General features: G+C 40.4%; 1 protein-coding gene across 2 annotated transcripts in view; it reads right to left on the bottom strand.

Moving 5' to 3' along the window:
* loxl2b (lysyl oxidase-like 2b) overlaps nucleotides 1-14614 on the bottom strand; it is a 62591-nt gene extending 47977 nt beyond the window's left edge. Inside the window, exons 1-3 of one of the 2 annotated variants that reach the window (XM_029511186.1) lie at nucleotides 14509-14614; nucleotides 11165-11524; nucleotides 10701-10876 (exon numbers count right to left, since the gene is read on the bottom strand). In XM_029511186.1, the coding sequence (XP_029367046.1) occupies nucleotides 10701-10876; nucleotides 11165-11513 (525 nt within the window). In that variant the 5' untranslated portion in view covers nucleotides 11514-11524; nucleotides 14509-14614. Of the gene's footprint in view, nucleotides 1-10700; nucleotides 10877-11164; nucleotides 11525-12819; nucleotides 12834-14508 lie in introns of those variants that run through there. The other variant, XM_029511185.1, reaches the window with a different exon arrangement.
* Nucleotides 14615-15339: the final 725 nt, after the last annotated feature.

Raw genomic sequence — 15339 nt, 5'->3', positions numbered from 1 at the left:
AGTAATATGCAGAAACAGTAGCAAGCTTGTGTATAGGAAGTGTTGCCTGGCAACAGCCGTGTCTCCCTTCCAATTGTGGAACTATTTGTATTGGCCACAAATAAAAAGAAAAGAAAAATCATAATCTCTTGTTGCTTATTACTGTCAACTAATAAAATGCACTTGTAGGACTTTTGTATAAAAGCCATATCACACGAGAGGTTGTGCTGTTGTGATTATCTGTGGCCTCGTGCCTACAACCGAATCACACCAGCATCAACACAACAGCACTCCCTCTTGTGTGATATTGCATAAGTGTCCTCTTCTAATTTTACTCATTGTTACCACTAGTCTTCTATTTCTTCCTCTGTATCTCCCAATAGCCAATCTATTTTGTATTGTAAAAAGTGCACATGTTCCTATTGAAAGTTTTGTAAACATTTTTTAAAAAATTTGATGGAATGCTTGAATAACAATGGATAGTGAACGAGTGCTGTTTCGCCTGTTTTGTTGAAAACTACTAACTACTAAAGCAATAATTGCCCTTCCTAATGATGATGATGATGATAATGAAATCCATCCTTGCCTTAACTACTTGTGCTTTGAGTGCCTATTAGAGTGTTTTTCACCTCCATCATGGCCAACGTCAATATTGAATCTTTTAAAAACAGAAGCCCTCACTCCAAGGTCCTTTCATGTTCATTTATTCACTCATCTTCTACTGGTTATCTTCCATGTCATGGGGGTGCTGGAGCCAATCCCCCCTTTCCACTCCTTCACACTCACTATCACTATATCTTTCTCACTGTCTTTGTTTCTCTTTCTGTCTCTCCCCCTCTCTCGTTTTATGTCTCTCTCTGTCAACATAATTAATCGAGGCAGATGGCTCAGCAAGGTTCAGCTTGCTCTAGACTTGTTCTGCAAAGTGCCTGGATTTAATTCTGTTATGAATTGGGGCTATATAAATCAAATTAATTTGATTAACAGCTTACCCAGCTTCACGTTAAAATTTGATTAAGGAGGTTGTTTCCTCCGGTTACGGTAAGACAGATGACAAGAATTTCCCCTCTAGTTATCCCAGTCAGACAGAGGGGAGGATGTAGCAGTCGTAATGAACAGAAGACAGGTAGGCACAAGGGACAGGGAGGAAAGCCAAACCAGCACTTTCAGGAGCTGAGCTTGAGGAAGGAGTAATTTCTACAGGAAAGAAGAGTTTTAGTAGTTAATAGTCAGTAGTTTAATAGTCAGATAATGAGTATGTTACAACAAGTAAGCGTCCTGATGAGGTACGCTGTGCTGTTGACACAATTTAGTCTAACAGTAAAAGAAGTGACATTAGCACATTCTCTTTTTTCTCAACAACAATCTCAATTTATAACGTGAACACTTTAAATAACCAGGACCAGCTACGTACCAGTGGACACAACACAATTTCAGTGGAATGGATGTGGAACAAAACTGCTCTAGTAGTCTGACACAATACAGTTTTTTTAGTTTGTGAAATGGAAAGAATTATTTCCCCAGAATTACTGTTTTATTTTAAGTCTATTAGGTCTTGTCTGAGTTGCAATAATAACTCTTTCAGATTAGAATCCCCACTGAAGTTCCCTTTTCTCGCATTCAAGGTCATATTATTAGGGTTAGGGGTGTCCTGGAAAAAGCTTTTAAAATGAGCACCCCAAAGGACAGGGTCCTGCTTGTTTTTTTGGATAAGACGTCTCTGAGGGGACAGTCAATGACCAGAGGACAAATTCTTGGCCACATCACAAGTCACTGGATGCAGCTTTCATTAACTACTGTTCACAACATATGTCCCGTACTGTACACAGTAAAGACTTTGCTTGCCAGAAAAAACAAAGTGCATTAATCTCAGAAACACATGGTTCTAATCGAGCTGGTTCTTAAACAACTCTCAGCCAGAAACCACCTCACATCTGCAGCAGAGCAAGACTCTAGTTTCATATACAGTGTGGTATTTAGTAACAAGTCTTTTCCTGAGAATCTGAGTGAGCCCACAATCAGTTTCAGCTCTGTTGTTCTCTCTTCTCTACATTCCACATCCTGAGGAATACATCTAATACAAAGTCCATTGCAGTAGTAGACTGTTCTACCAGCTGTAGCACACATTGGAGATGATGTGCTAACACAGGGTTAAGAGAATGCAGGAAATTTTGTGTGTGCATTTTCTCTTCTAGCATTGATAAAAGAGCCTTTGTAAACAAAGTGAAAACAGATGTTTTACAAAATCATGACAAACCCTGAGCTGAGGAGCAACTCCTGAAGACTATGGTTTACTCAGACAGACTGGGTCCTTTTATAGGAAATTAAGGATAAAGCAACATTAAAACTTATCTGCCAATAAAGACACAATGGGGAAAAACTGGAGATCTGGTTTATGGTGCCATTTGTCTGATTTAGTATATCAAATTAAGTAAATCACAAACTATTGAGCTGATAGAGTTTACAGAGGGAAGCCAGCAGCTTCAATTGATTTAGTAATATACAGAATGCACCACAACAGAATAATCCACTGAATTAGATATCTGTTTAAACACAGCTAAGGCCTTGAAATTATATTTTTTTTTACAAAAATTAGAAGAGCAAATGAAAGTTCTTACCTGAGTGTGATCCTCCATTCACACGGATGTCAGACTTAATTTTAGATTTTACAAAGGGAATAGATCTGCCTGTGTTGTGTTGTGGGAATGTGAGGCCTCTGGCTGAAATCTTTTATATATGCACAGAAACATTTTACAGCTATATGTGAAAAATAATTAACTAGTTGAAACCATGTTTAAGCCTGTGGCACAGTATCATTCCAAGTTCCAAGTAGAACAAATGTGCTGAAAGGCTGAGAAAGTTTCAGGTTTAGAGTGGAGGAAGTGGAAGATTTGACTTTAAGGCCTCAAAGGGGAAAAATTTATTTCAGAGGGAAAAATGGGAGCTCTAAAGTCTGCTTGTGGAGAATTCATGGCTGGTTCTAACACCATGGAGAAAGCAAGCAGGGGAGAAAGAGAGGATGGAGGGAAAATGAGAGAAAAGCTGCAGTACTGTAAAAAGAAAAGACAAAGTGGAGATCTTCAGTTCTCTTAATCTGCATAGTCAGATTTAATTTCTACCTGTTCAAACATGCTGCCCGCTGGATTTTTCATAACAGGAGGAAATCAGAGGGAAACTGGGAAAAGCACCATGGGATGTGGCCTGTTGGCATCTGTTATTATCAAGGTCATAAATTTTGCTCTGCTGGTTCTCTTCAATACCAAGGCTTCGCTGTAGATTCAGTTTGAGTCTATAATTTTACAAGCTTATAAAAAGCACATTCTCATGACACTGAAGATATCTTGAAGTATTAACACTTGAAATATGGACTATAGTATTGATTAAAATAATTTTTTTCCATCTTCACCTGAGCAGCTGTGTCCCTTCCTGGCTCAGTTTTGATTGAATACCTCTGGAAACTTGACTTTTCACCAGAACCAAACAATCCTGCACACATCTGCCATTTCCACGTTATGTTTTAGAGCAATATTTTAATATCTGGATCGTCCAAATTCGGAGCCCTACGCATCATTATATGGTATTATTTCCCTCCTGAAGTTCATGACCGTATAAAAGACATTTTCACAATCATTTTTTACCATAGTTGAACCTTCCCAGGGTTAAGAATGAACAAGCTAAACATTTCCAAGTATCATTTTAAGAATTGGGAGAAGTAGAAAGGATTTTAATTTTGGACATTTCTATTTGCCCTTCTGCAACATGATGCCAAATATTCCTCTTTGTTAATTTTTCCTCAGCTGTTTCTGGCTTCTTTTTTCTATCCCTACTCCTTACTTCACTGTTCACATTATTTGGAGAGAGGTTGGGCCACTGTGGAAATGGCCACTGCCAAACATCACATTTCACAAAGCCCAGACTTTCTCTTTGTTGATGTTGGTATAAACTGGAATGTCATGCACCCCAGAAATTCTCTGTATAGACCAAAATGCTAAGGCAAGGCAGCAAATCTTCTCAAAGCACAACAGGAAGCTATAAATAAACACAGGCACGATGCCACACTAAATGCCCAGATACCAAACACTGGGAGTCAATCTGCAAGAAACTTTCCTGACAACATGATCACTGACTAACAGATTCATAGATGTTTGTTTTCTGGGTTTTTTTCTAGGCATTTTGTAAATAAACAGGGTGAAAATGCAACACCTCTCCTTTTATCTCAACAATATGAGAAGAAGCAGCTTAAGCTCTGAAGGACATGAGCTCACATGTCAACAACACATGTCTGTAAAGCTTCATATTTGCCCTCTCTTAGCTCACGCTCTGGGCATTTCCTCTATGTGCGACTGGCTGGGCATTGCACCAAGGCTATGATCACCTGAGAAAGTAGAGCTGCCTCTGCATGCAGGCTCCCCAGCAGCCTACTAATCATTCCGGACCACAGAAACCCCAGCAACATGTCGTCATGGCACATATTATACACCAGATTGTGCCTGAATCACCATATTACCACTTCCAGATGATATAGCCAGGGCCCAGCTGTGCAGCAGCAGGAACTGGTTGGCTGTTTAACATAAGTTAATAACAAAGATGAATGGAAACACTGAGTTTTTTGTTTTTTCCCAGGCACTACTCCAGCTTGACTCCAGACATCTAAAGGTAAAGGTAAACTTCACCAATCAAACAAGGATCTGTCTATGAGCTGAGAGGACTTCTGCATGTTGGGTCTCTTTAACGACTCCATAAAAAGTTTGGTCTACACCTGCTCTATGTAACTTTGTTATGATTTGACGCTATATAAGTAAATTAAATTTGATTTGATTTAATGTGCGACCAAAGCTTCAAGATTATGAAAGTGAAATAACTTGAAAAAGGAAATCTTGTCCCTGATTTAAGGTCAGTGCTGCATTTCTAGATTAACACACTCAAAAAACCTTTTCAGTTAATAACCATAGTAACACCGTAATAACACCAGAGTGTTGCTTTTTGTTTCTTTCTTTGAGCCTTCTTGTCCTAAGGAAACACAGGACTGCATTTACCAGCTGGTTTACAAAACAGCCTGGCACTAAGAGAGCAAAGACACAAAAGCAAAACTCTGACCTCTCAAGCTAGACTGCAAAACAAAAAGAGGAAACTCAATGGACAGCTCCAGAAAGTGCAAATTCTCTGTCAGGGTACCATTAAGATCAACATCTTTCACATCAGGTGAGTGAAAATAGAAAGATTAGAGAAAGATTAATCAGAAAAGGATTCTGCTCTTTGTGGAAGTCCAAAAGTCATTCAATTGTTTTAACCCTATAATGCCGTGTATACCATGTTTAATACATACATTTATGAGACCATGCCTTTGGCAAAGTTAAAGAAAAATAGAAAAAGACAGCTGTTTGGAAAAAAAATTATTATGCAGATATAAAGATACAGATGTTACAGATGGGAAAGAGAAAAGGTTTTGTTATTGCCTGAATTGGGTGTGCTGCCCAATGTATGATATAAACTAAAAATATAAACTATATATATTGTTAAAGGGCCAAATGAAGACTTCAGATTAAAAAAAAATATTTCCTGTCCATTATTTCTCTGGTCATTATAGGGCTACATGCAGCAAACTGGCACTGAAACAGACTTTTTGAATCATGCTCTCCTCACTTTGACACTAGAAATACAGACATAGTTTTTCTGTGTTTTGTGTGATTGATGCTCTTTTCAGTGTGCCATCTTGCTGCCACTTCTTCTTCTTCTTCTAGAGTCAGAGGAGGACACAAGATGAGCTCAGGAACTGTTTCTGTCCAAGCTAATCAAAAAAACCACTAAATCTTATCTCTAGACTTGAGTAAAGTAAAGAAAACCTCTACTGAGCTGTCCGCATGTTTTGAGGGTTCTATTAAAATGCTATAAAAGTTTTTAGGCTGCCAAAAGAGGAAGAGGAAGTGAAGTGAGAAAAGGAGAGTTTTATCTGTGCAGTTTGCGTATAACGTTGGAATGTGGATTCATGAGGCCCTTGCAGCAAGCACAAAGATAACATGCAGCTTTTGGTGGTTCTTAAAGGTCTTTCAGCTACAGACAACTCTGGTAATTATTAGGTGTTGTTGTGTAACTGTCAGTTTGACTTCACATTCCCTGACACACTTGCACTGTAGGCTGTTTAGAGATTGGTATTGGTCAAACAAAGAGTGGGAGGGGTTATTCTTACTGCCAAGAAGAGATTTATTATTTTTAAGACCTGCTGAGCCTATGCAGATGATGTGTGAAGAGGCTCAGCTCTTCCATAAAAGTCATGTCTTCGAGGTTATCTCTTGCAGTCCATTAAGGTCTGTGAGATTGCATCATGGAGAAAAAAAAAACCCAAAACATTCAGCAGTTGCCCGAGAGCTTCCCAGCTACTGCAGCAGCAGGAGCAATGGAGTTGACTGACTCTGATGGTACTGACTGAAACTCCCCAAAAGAGGGTTAATTAAAATTAATTAAGTAATTAAAAATTACTTCATCTTTACTTTTTCAAGTCTTTTAATTTTTCTATATTTTCTATATTTAAAGAAGGGGATTGACTTGAATTCAATTATTTATTATTATTTATTTATATATAACAAGCAAGAGGTCAGGCAACAAGAAAAATTAAATAACAATAAGATAAAATAAGATAAAATAAGATAAAAACTGCTACAACTATGACTTAATACAGTGAGTCACAGATCAAGGTAATAATTTCAGTCATGTGCTCTATACTGTGAAAAAAAAAGAAAAAAAAAGAAGTTCTTTCACACAAATTTACTGTATTATCTTCTTCATCTTCATCCGCTTATACGAGGCTGGGGTCGCGGGGGTAGCAGCTCCAGCAGACCCAGCCACATTTGCCAGCTCTTACTGGGGGATCCCAAGGCGCTCCCAGGCCAGTGTAGAGACATAATCTCCCCACCTGGTCCTCGGCCTGCCCCGTGGCCTCCTCCCAGCTGGACAGGTCAGCAACACCTCCCGTCCCGGTGGCATCCTTATCAGATGTCCAAACCACCTCAACTGGCTCCTTTCCACGCAAAAGAGCAGTGGCTCTACTCCTAGTCCCTCCTGGATGGCCGAACCTCTCATCCCATCTCTAAAGGAGACTCCAGCCACCCTCCTGAGGAAACCCATTTCGGACACTTGTATCCGCGATCTCGTTCTTTCAGTCATGACCCATCGCTCATGACCATAGGTGAGGGTAGGAACAAAGACTGAGCAGTAGATAGAGCGCTTTGCCTTCTGGCTCAGCTTCCTCTTCGTCCCAACAGTGCGGTAGAGCGAATGCAACACCACCCCTGCTGCTCCGATTCTGCGGCCAATTTCATGCTCCATCCTACCCTCACTTGTGAACAAGACCTCGAGATACTTACACTCCTTCACTTGGGGTAAGGACTAATTTCCTACCCGGAGTACGCATGCCACCGGTTTCCTGCTAAGAACCATGGCCTCCGATTTAGAGGTGCTGAACCTCATCCCAGCCGCTTCACCCTCGGCTGTGAACTTGTCCAGTGAGCACTGGAGGCCACAGACCGATGGAGCCAATAGGACCACATTATCCGTAACCCTCACCTCCGCCACAACTACACCTCGATATCCTGTCCATGAAAAGCACAAAAAGGATTGGTGACAAAGTGCAACCCTGGTGGAGGCCAACCCCCACCTGAAACAAGTCCGACTTATTGTCAAGAACCCGGACACAGCTCTCGCTTTGGGAATACAGAGACTGGATGGCCCTCAGGCTTTGGGCTTTGCCACTGTGGAGTTGTTCAACTACCTCAGTGACCTCATCCCGGGAGATCCAACTACCTCCTCAGTCGAGGTCAACAGTGAACCATCTTTGTCATAAATGGCTTGGATGTTCCCCGCTTTCCACTCCTGAGATGCCGAATGGTTTTCCAGAAACACCTTGGTGCCTCCCGAATATCCTTCTCCATGTGTCCTCCAAACTCCTCTCTCACCACTGAGGCTACAGCTCTTCGGGCCTGTCGGTACCTTGCAACCGCCTCAGGAATCCCCCGGGCTAACATATCCCAGAAGGCCTCCTTCATCAGTCGGACGGCTTCCCTGACCACTGGTGTCCACCACAGTGTCCGAGGGTTACCGCCCCTTGAGGCACCTAAAGCCTTGAGGACACAGTCCCCACGGCAGCTTCGGCAATAGAAGTTTTGAACATTGACCACTCAAGTTCAATGTCCCCAACCTCCACAGGGATGCTAGAAAAGCTCCGCCGGAGGTGGGAGTTGAAGGTCTGTTGGACAGAGGCCTCCCTCACTACCAAGTGGTGATCATTTACACAGCTCCGCCCCTCTCTTCACCCGAGTGTTCAACACATGAGGCCTCAGATCAGATGACAAAATCACAAATTCGATCATTGACCTTCGGCCTAGAGTACTCTGGTACCAAGTACAGTTATGAGCATCCTTATGCTTGAACATGGTGTTCGTTATGGACAAACCACCGCTTGGGTTGAGATCAGGAAGGCTGTTCCTCCTAATCACGCCTCTCCAGGTGTCTCCATCATTGCCCACATGCACATTTAAGTCCCCCAATAGGACTATGAAGTCCCCTACCGGAGCCCCATTCAGGACCCAATTCAGGGTCTCCAAGAAGGTCGAATACTCCAAACTGCTGTTTGGTGCGTACGCACAAACAACAGTCAAAGCCCCCCCCCCACAACCCTGAGGCAGAGGGAGGGGACCCTCTCGTCCACCGGGGAAAACTCCAACGTAGTGGCGCGCACCCAGGGGCTTGTGAGTATAGGTGATATAAGGTGATGGCGGTGATGGTTCTCCGGGGGGTTTACTGTATTATTTACAGTTTATTGACGTTTTTTCTACATTAAGTATCAATGCGATAAAATACTGTAAATTATTTCTATTACAAATATTTTAAATAAAGGCTGTAATCTGTATATTCATATAATCGAATATTATTAATTTTTTAACATAATCATTCAATATTTTTATGGTCTTGAATGTTAAATTACATTGAATTCAATGTAGGAATACAACAAATACACATCCTATTGCTGAATGTAAAATTAAGGCAAGTTTATGTTATTTCATAGCAAAACATTACATTTAATAAAAAAATTAAATAAATAAAGTGTAAAAACTCTGGCAGCAAAAGTTCCCAAACAGTTACTGTTAAATATCAGTAAAGAAAAACTTTATTCTACAAAGAATTGTTTTCTAAATCCAGATTTTTATTGTTTTTATTTTTATTGTAATGGAGACTGCTCGGTCTAATTGTACTCCATGTTTACTGAGTGTTTTCTGAATGGACCAAAACAGTATTTCTCCTACAATAACAATGAGTACCCCTGCCAGGCCAAAATATGTTTTTTAATGCAAAAATAGTGCCAAATATGCAATAATTCTGTTCTGATAAATGAGTGGGAAACTCTTGGTAGCGTAGCTCCGTTAAGGAGTATGTTCATGTAGCAAGTGGGAAAGAGACTAGCAGGAAGGTGACAGTAGATGTGATCAGAGCAGCGGACAAGGTTAGCAGTAAGTTGTCAGTCTGGCAGTAAATGTACAGTACAGACTACAGTGTGTTTGTTGTTTCCCCAAGTGCTGGAAAAGTAAAGGGGGTTAGCAACAATCAGTTAGCCCTGGGGTCTCCAAATCCAGGCCTGGAGGGTTACTGCCTGCATGTTTTAGATGTTTTCCTGCTCCAACATACCTGATTCAAATGATAAGCTAGTCATCAAGCTCTGCTGAGGTCTGATAAGGAGCCACTCATTTGAATTAGGTGTGTTGGAGCAGGGAAACATTTAAACTTTCAGGGCAGTAGCCCTCCAGTTGCTTGCAATTACTATCACAACTTTCTCAGTTCATTGCTTAAGAAAAGCTGCAGACATTATCAGATGACATTACTAAGCAAAGCACATACATTACTTGGAAATGTGTGTAGAAAGTTGCTTTTAAATCACTATAAAATAATGTTTAAATAAAGAAAACCCTGTAAACCCTGTAAAAAAAAAAAAAAAAAAACGCATGTAAATATATTGGAATGCTTGAAGTGAAAAAAACATTTACCAAGGATTTACCTTAAATAGATTGGATAATCATGATAAACAAAAACCTAAAGCTCTCAAGATACCATTGATGGGCATTAAAGTTTAAAGTTTAAATGTAACTTTACAGAATTTTTCTGAGCTTTACATCCACAGGTCTGTCCTTTGATGGGGGGTTCTTGTGGATGGATTGGATAACCATATGAATTTACCAAAGATTACTGTATAAAAACAACAGTCTTGATTTAAATGAGCTTATTTCAATTTATTTCCACAATGTTTTTCATTTTTTGGGCAGATTTACACATTTATTTAACATTATAGCAATGTTTTAAAATTAGATTGCTTTTTAATCTTAGTTCGACCACAAAAGCGAAGACAATGCTCACAGTAAGTATAATAATATATTTTTAAAAGATGTCACTGTAGAATAACAGAGTTTTTTCACAGTTATTTCACAGTTTGGCAACTTTTGCTGCCATACTTTTTACAAATGTTTTCAGGCTTTTTTTTTTTACAGCGTACCTGATAGATGAAAGCAACAGTGTTATTAACTCCATAGTTTGAACAGAACTTCTGTTGTGTTTGAACAGACTTTTTAAATCTGAACAGATCGTAAAGTCCAGCTGTCAGTAGCTGGTAAAGTGTCGGCTAACAAATGGACAGAGAAAGATGGCCTAAAGCTCAAAAGGTGTTAAAACTGCAGGTTTACCTCAACATGGTTGGGGAGGGTGTTGACAAATTTAAATCCTGGTATCCTCTTGTCGCTGCACACTACGCCAACATCTTCACTGTGCTTGCAGTCTGAAATACCAATCCCATTGGATGGACAGAGCGACAGTGTCTTTTCTCTGCCAGTGCAGTGGAGATTGTCGAACCAGATGGGTCCTGATGAGACAAGAGATTCATCAGAGCTTCAGTGGAGTTAATTTTCTCTTCATAATGGAAACAAATGACAAAAAGAAGGTGAAGCTGCTTCCAAGAACTGTTTAGTTCAATCAATAATATTACAAATACCTCATGAATTGATTGATAAAAAGACGTTGCACAAAGCCAACATTAATGTGTTAATTTATACCTTGATGATACCTTGCTGGATCATTATTTGTTATATTTTCACGTTTCCTCCCAGACAATAGGAATGACATGGAGCTAACGCTGCTTCACTTTACCAACCTTGTCCTCTTCCATATTTTGAGGATGGAGACCATGAGACAGCCTCCACATACCCCAGCTCACGGCACACCACCTGTGCGGAGTGGAGAGTGAAGTCGTCATCACAAACAGTTCCCCACTCGCCGTTATAAAAAACCTCAACGCGGCCCTCATTGTGTTTCCTCTTATCTCCTGCCAGTCTGAGTTGAACCCTGGGCGTGTCTGGCATCAGCTGTGGGGCGGTGTACTGCTCCAGCTCAGGGTCAGGGTAACCCGGCGGGTACCCCATGTGGTCATATTGGGCCAAGGTCAACTTCAACAGCACTAACAGAGTGACAGTGCATTGGGGCAGGTAGTTGGTGGCCAGCATTTTGGTAGGTGCTGGTGAAAAGATGAAAAGACAAGTCATTAAAATTTCTTGGCAACCGCATCTCACAATGACATTTTTACAAAGGAATCAAACTGAAAATGGAGAAGAAGAAGGACTGTTTGAGCGAAAGTTCATAACAATCTGTGTTTGAAACTACGACATGACAGTTAAAAATGGGCACATAATGACACTATGAGGTCTATCAAAATACATTCTCAAGCTGCATGATGGGAAATGTAGGAGACTGTCGTTTTGATCCATTTTAGGGAGTAAAAGTCAACACATTTCTTCTTTTTTCTTGGTTCTTGACATTTTTTTGTCTTAACTTGTCTCCTGTCAGGAGACTTCAATAGAGAGACAGAGAGAGAGTACCCCTTCAGATGGATATATGTTAATAATATTATAGACTCTCTCCAAGTCTGAACCTGGACTCTCTGGGGAAGGGGTACACCCTGGACAGGACGTCAGTCCATCACAGGGCCAACACACAGGGACAGACAGAGACAAACAACTCAGATCTACAGGAAATTTAGAGTCACCAATTAACCTAAGCATGCATGTCTTTGGCTAGCACTGAAGTCCAACGGCGGAGGGAGGAAATGGAGTACCTGGAGGAAACCCTCACAGGCACGGGGAGAACATGCAAACTCTGCATAGAAAGGACCCAGTCCAGGAACCGAATCCACAATCTTCTGATTGTGGGGCAACAGTGCTAACTACAATGCTGCCATGGTGCTCATGATGCTCATGCTGCCATGAGCACACCAGACCATTTGAAATGGCTTGTGATCCAGTAGAGGGAGCTTTAAAGGTTTTCTATCAATCAATCTATTTAACTGTCAATAAATCAAGATAATGTTACTGTTTTAATTACAGCTCATTCAAAATTTGTTTGACCATGACTTTTTGAAAAAATAATAGTTGCAGTATTTAATGACCATCAGGCGGGTGATAGAACTGAAGAAGTCAGACTGTATTGAAGTCTATGGGAAAATGCTCCTTTTTCTTCCCAGGTTGATTACCTTCTTAAGCATTTTCCTGATGAGTTTATGGTCTCAGTCTCTAGTTTCAAGTCTTCAATACAACATGCTTTTCATTTTTTAAATGATGCTCCCATTTAGAGTAAAATAATCTTGGTTTTTAAGGAAAAACAAGATTGAAACTTGTTTTATAAACTGGAGGTTTCGGACCAGCAACTGACAGACCTGATGACGTGATGTCATAGGTGGTTGATACTCAATATCAAGTCAATGTCAGTGAAACCTTTCAGAGAGGGAGAATAACAGCTGAGTGGTAGGGCAAATACTTTGCATGCAGAGGCCCGGGTTCAAACCGCAGCCACAGGAAAAACCAGTGGTAGGCTTGTGCCGGTCCCAAGCCTGGATGAATGGGGAGGTTTGCAGCAGTAAGGGCATCTGGCGTAAAAACTGCAGCCAAATCAAAAGCAGAAAGGAGGGGGGAGTGAAGGTGTTGCATCAGTCAGTATCTTTAAATTCCAGTGGATTTATTTACTTTTTAAAAACCTTTTCTTCATTTCTGAGGTCACAAGCTAAATTATATAAAAAAGCTTAAAGTACATTTTCATGAAGCAGTGGTGCAGTTATTCAAAATGAGAAGAGAACATTTCAGTCCAAAAAAAACTGGACTTGAGATTGAAACAGATACCTGCAGGCTGACAAGCCCCAACCCCCTACAAGTAAATACTGATCTACATCCCAACAACTTTTCCCAGCTTTAAGGAGGATGATAAATCACAGCTAAAACTACATAGTCTCAGACTCAGAAATATGCTCACAACAAAAATCCCTCCTCAAACAGTTGTACTTCAACAAATCAAAATGTTTAAAGGTCATTTTTGGTTTGGTTGTAAAGATCTGGCTGATGATTCATCTACTTTCCCCTTTGTAACGTGGCAGTGGCTACACAAGCTAGGAACACACTCATTATACAAGGAGCGGGGGGGACGAAGCCCACAAACCCTGGTCTGTGCTCAGTGTGTCAGGACCAAAAGCTATGTTGTCATTAGCCCAAGAGTCACATGGACAGAAACAATGTGGTTGTGCCGAGGGGCAAAGTGAGAGAGGAACTGACTGTTCAGAAAAACAGGCAAGCTTGAAACTAAATGTCAAGAACTTTCCTGAATCCCTGAACCCTTGAAATCTAAGTCATATGCTATCCACATCCACAATAATTGTGTCCCCCTGTCTGCAATACTGATAATAAGGAGATCTTTTGTGGGCCACATTGAGCAGATTTCATCTTCATGGCAGTCAGGCGGTTACCACCTGCTGGTGTAGGGAATCTATGCACTGCTCAAAAAGGTCAAAATGTCACTTGGGAGAATGACTGCTGCTTCTTTGGCCCTTTTCTGACACACTCATACAGCAGCATGCACACAGTGCTAAGCTTTACATCTAAAAGCAACTGGATATTGTTTCAAAATCATTCCACCAACAAAAGAATACCAAAGGGCCTTGTTTAAACTATGTTGTAGCTACATAAAGACACAATCAAATAAAAAGACATTTATGCAGCTTTGTTCTGATGATGTAACAGAAGTGTTTGCTAATCAATTAAACCCTCCTTTATGTTTCACATACATTTATTCATCTATAATCAATCAAATGACAGAAATAAACACTGTGGAAAATATTCAGATTAAATCTGTCACTTTGTTGCTTTGACCAACGGTTTAGGACAAAACATATTTTACCTACCACCCAATAAGACTAAATCAGCAGAGCAGAAAAGTTGGAATCTGCAAATGTTGCATCTTGATAAATGACGATTAATTGATTATGAAAGTTAGTGATTACTTACTTTCTAATGATAAACTAATATATGAAGTTCTTAATGTACTCTCTTCTTGGTCATGTAAAGAACGAAACAGACCATCAGCTGAAGGAAATTACTGCAGCAACCTCTCTGCACATCAACACACACTGTACTCCAGCAACAGCTCAATAACCAGACCACAGATTTGCAGCTCACTTACTTGTGTGGTCTGCTGGGGACGGTCCTGGTTATCCTTTTCTCAGAGCTGCAAACAGTCTGAATGCAGACGATGAGTCCAGATCAGATCCCCGACTCAGCTGTTTTTCCTACTTCTCTCAAAACTTTCACTCCCTACCATGCAAATCCGAGCTGCGCTGGCCCCGCCCACTGCCACCTACCTTTACGATGACCTCAGCGGAGATGGCCGGGGAATTGGAAAGAGCAGAAGGTGCTGCTTTCAAAGAGTGTGGGAAAAACTGAAGTTAGTTGGATTATTAACGCCCCTTGAAGAACAGACGTAGAGAGTAGTAGAAAATCTATTTAATTATATTTTTTTACTATTGGGATGGAAAAAACTCAGTTCTCTGAGTTAGTCTTTTAACAAATTAAAATGAAAAATTCAAAGTGAGCTACAGCACTAATGCGACAAAACTCAGTTTTGGAAGTTATAGATTTCCCATTACCCCCCAGGAGCAACAAAAATTACTTGCTATAATTTTTGTGTGAGCTATGAGTTTATACTTCACGATGGACCAAGGCTAAAACAACATTGGTCTAGAAACAAAATGCCAACTTCATTTATAAAGAACAATAAGAGCTTGGCCATACCATTATTTAATTAGAAACAGTTAAAGCCCCAGGCAGGTGCCAGTCAGCACTGAAGTCAGTGCTGAGCATCAGTCAGCAGCTAGAAACAGATCATACCTGTTTATGTATCATTAAAACATGACATGAAAAAAAAAAGACCACCAAACCATCTGGAGACAGAGGGACAGCAACATTTTAATGTTGTATTCAAATGCATTTGTTTTATGATACAATATCCAACATT

The sequence above is a fragment of the Echeneis naucrates genome, chromosome 9 (assembly GCF_900963305.1).
Source record: "Echeneis naucrates chromosome 9, fEcheNa1.1, whole genome shotgun sequence".
NCBI lineage: Eukaryota > Metazoa > Chordata > Actinopteri > Carangiformes > Echeneidae > Echeneis > Echeneis naucrates.
This window is presented reverse-complemented; position numbering and strand designations above follow the sequence as displayed.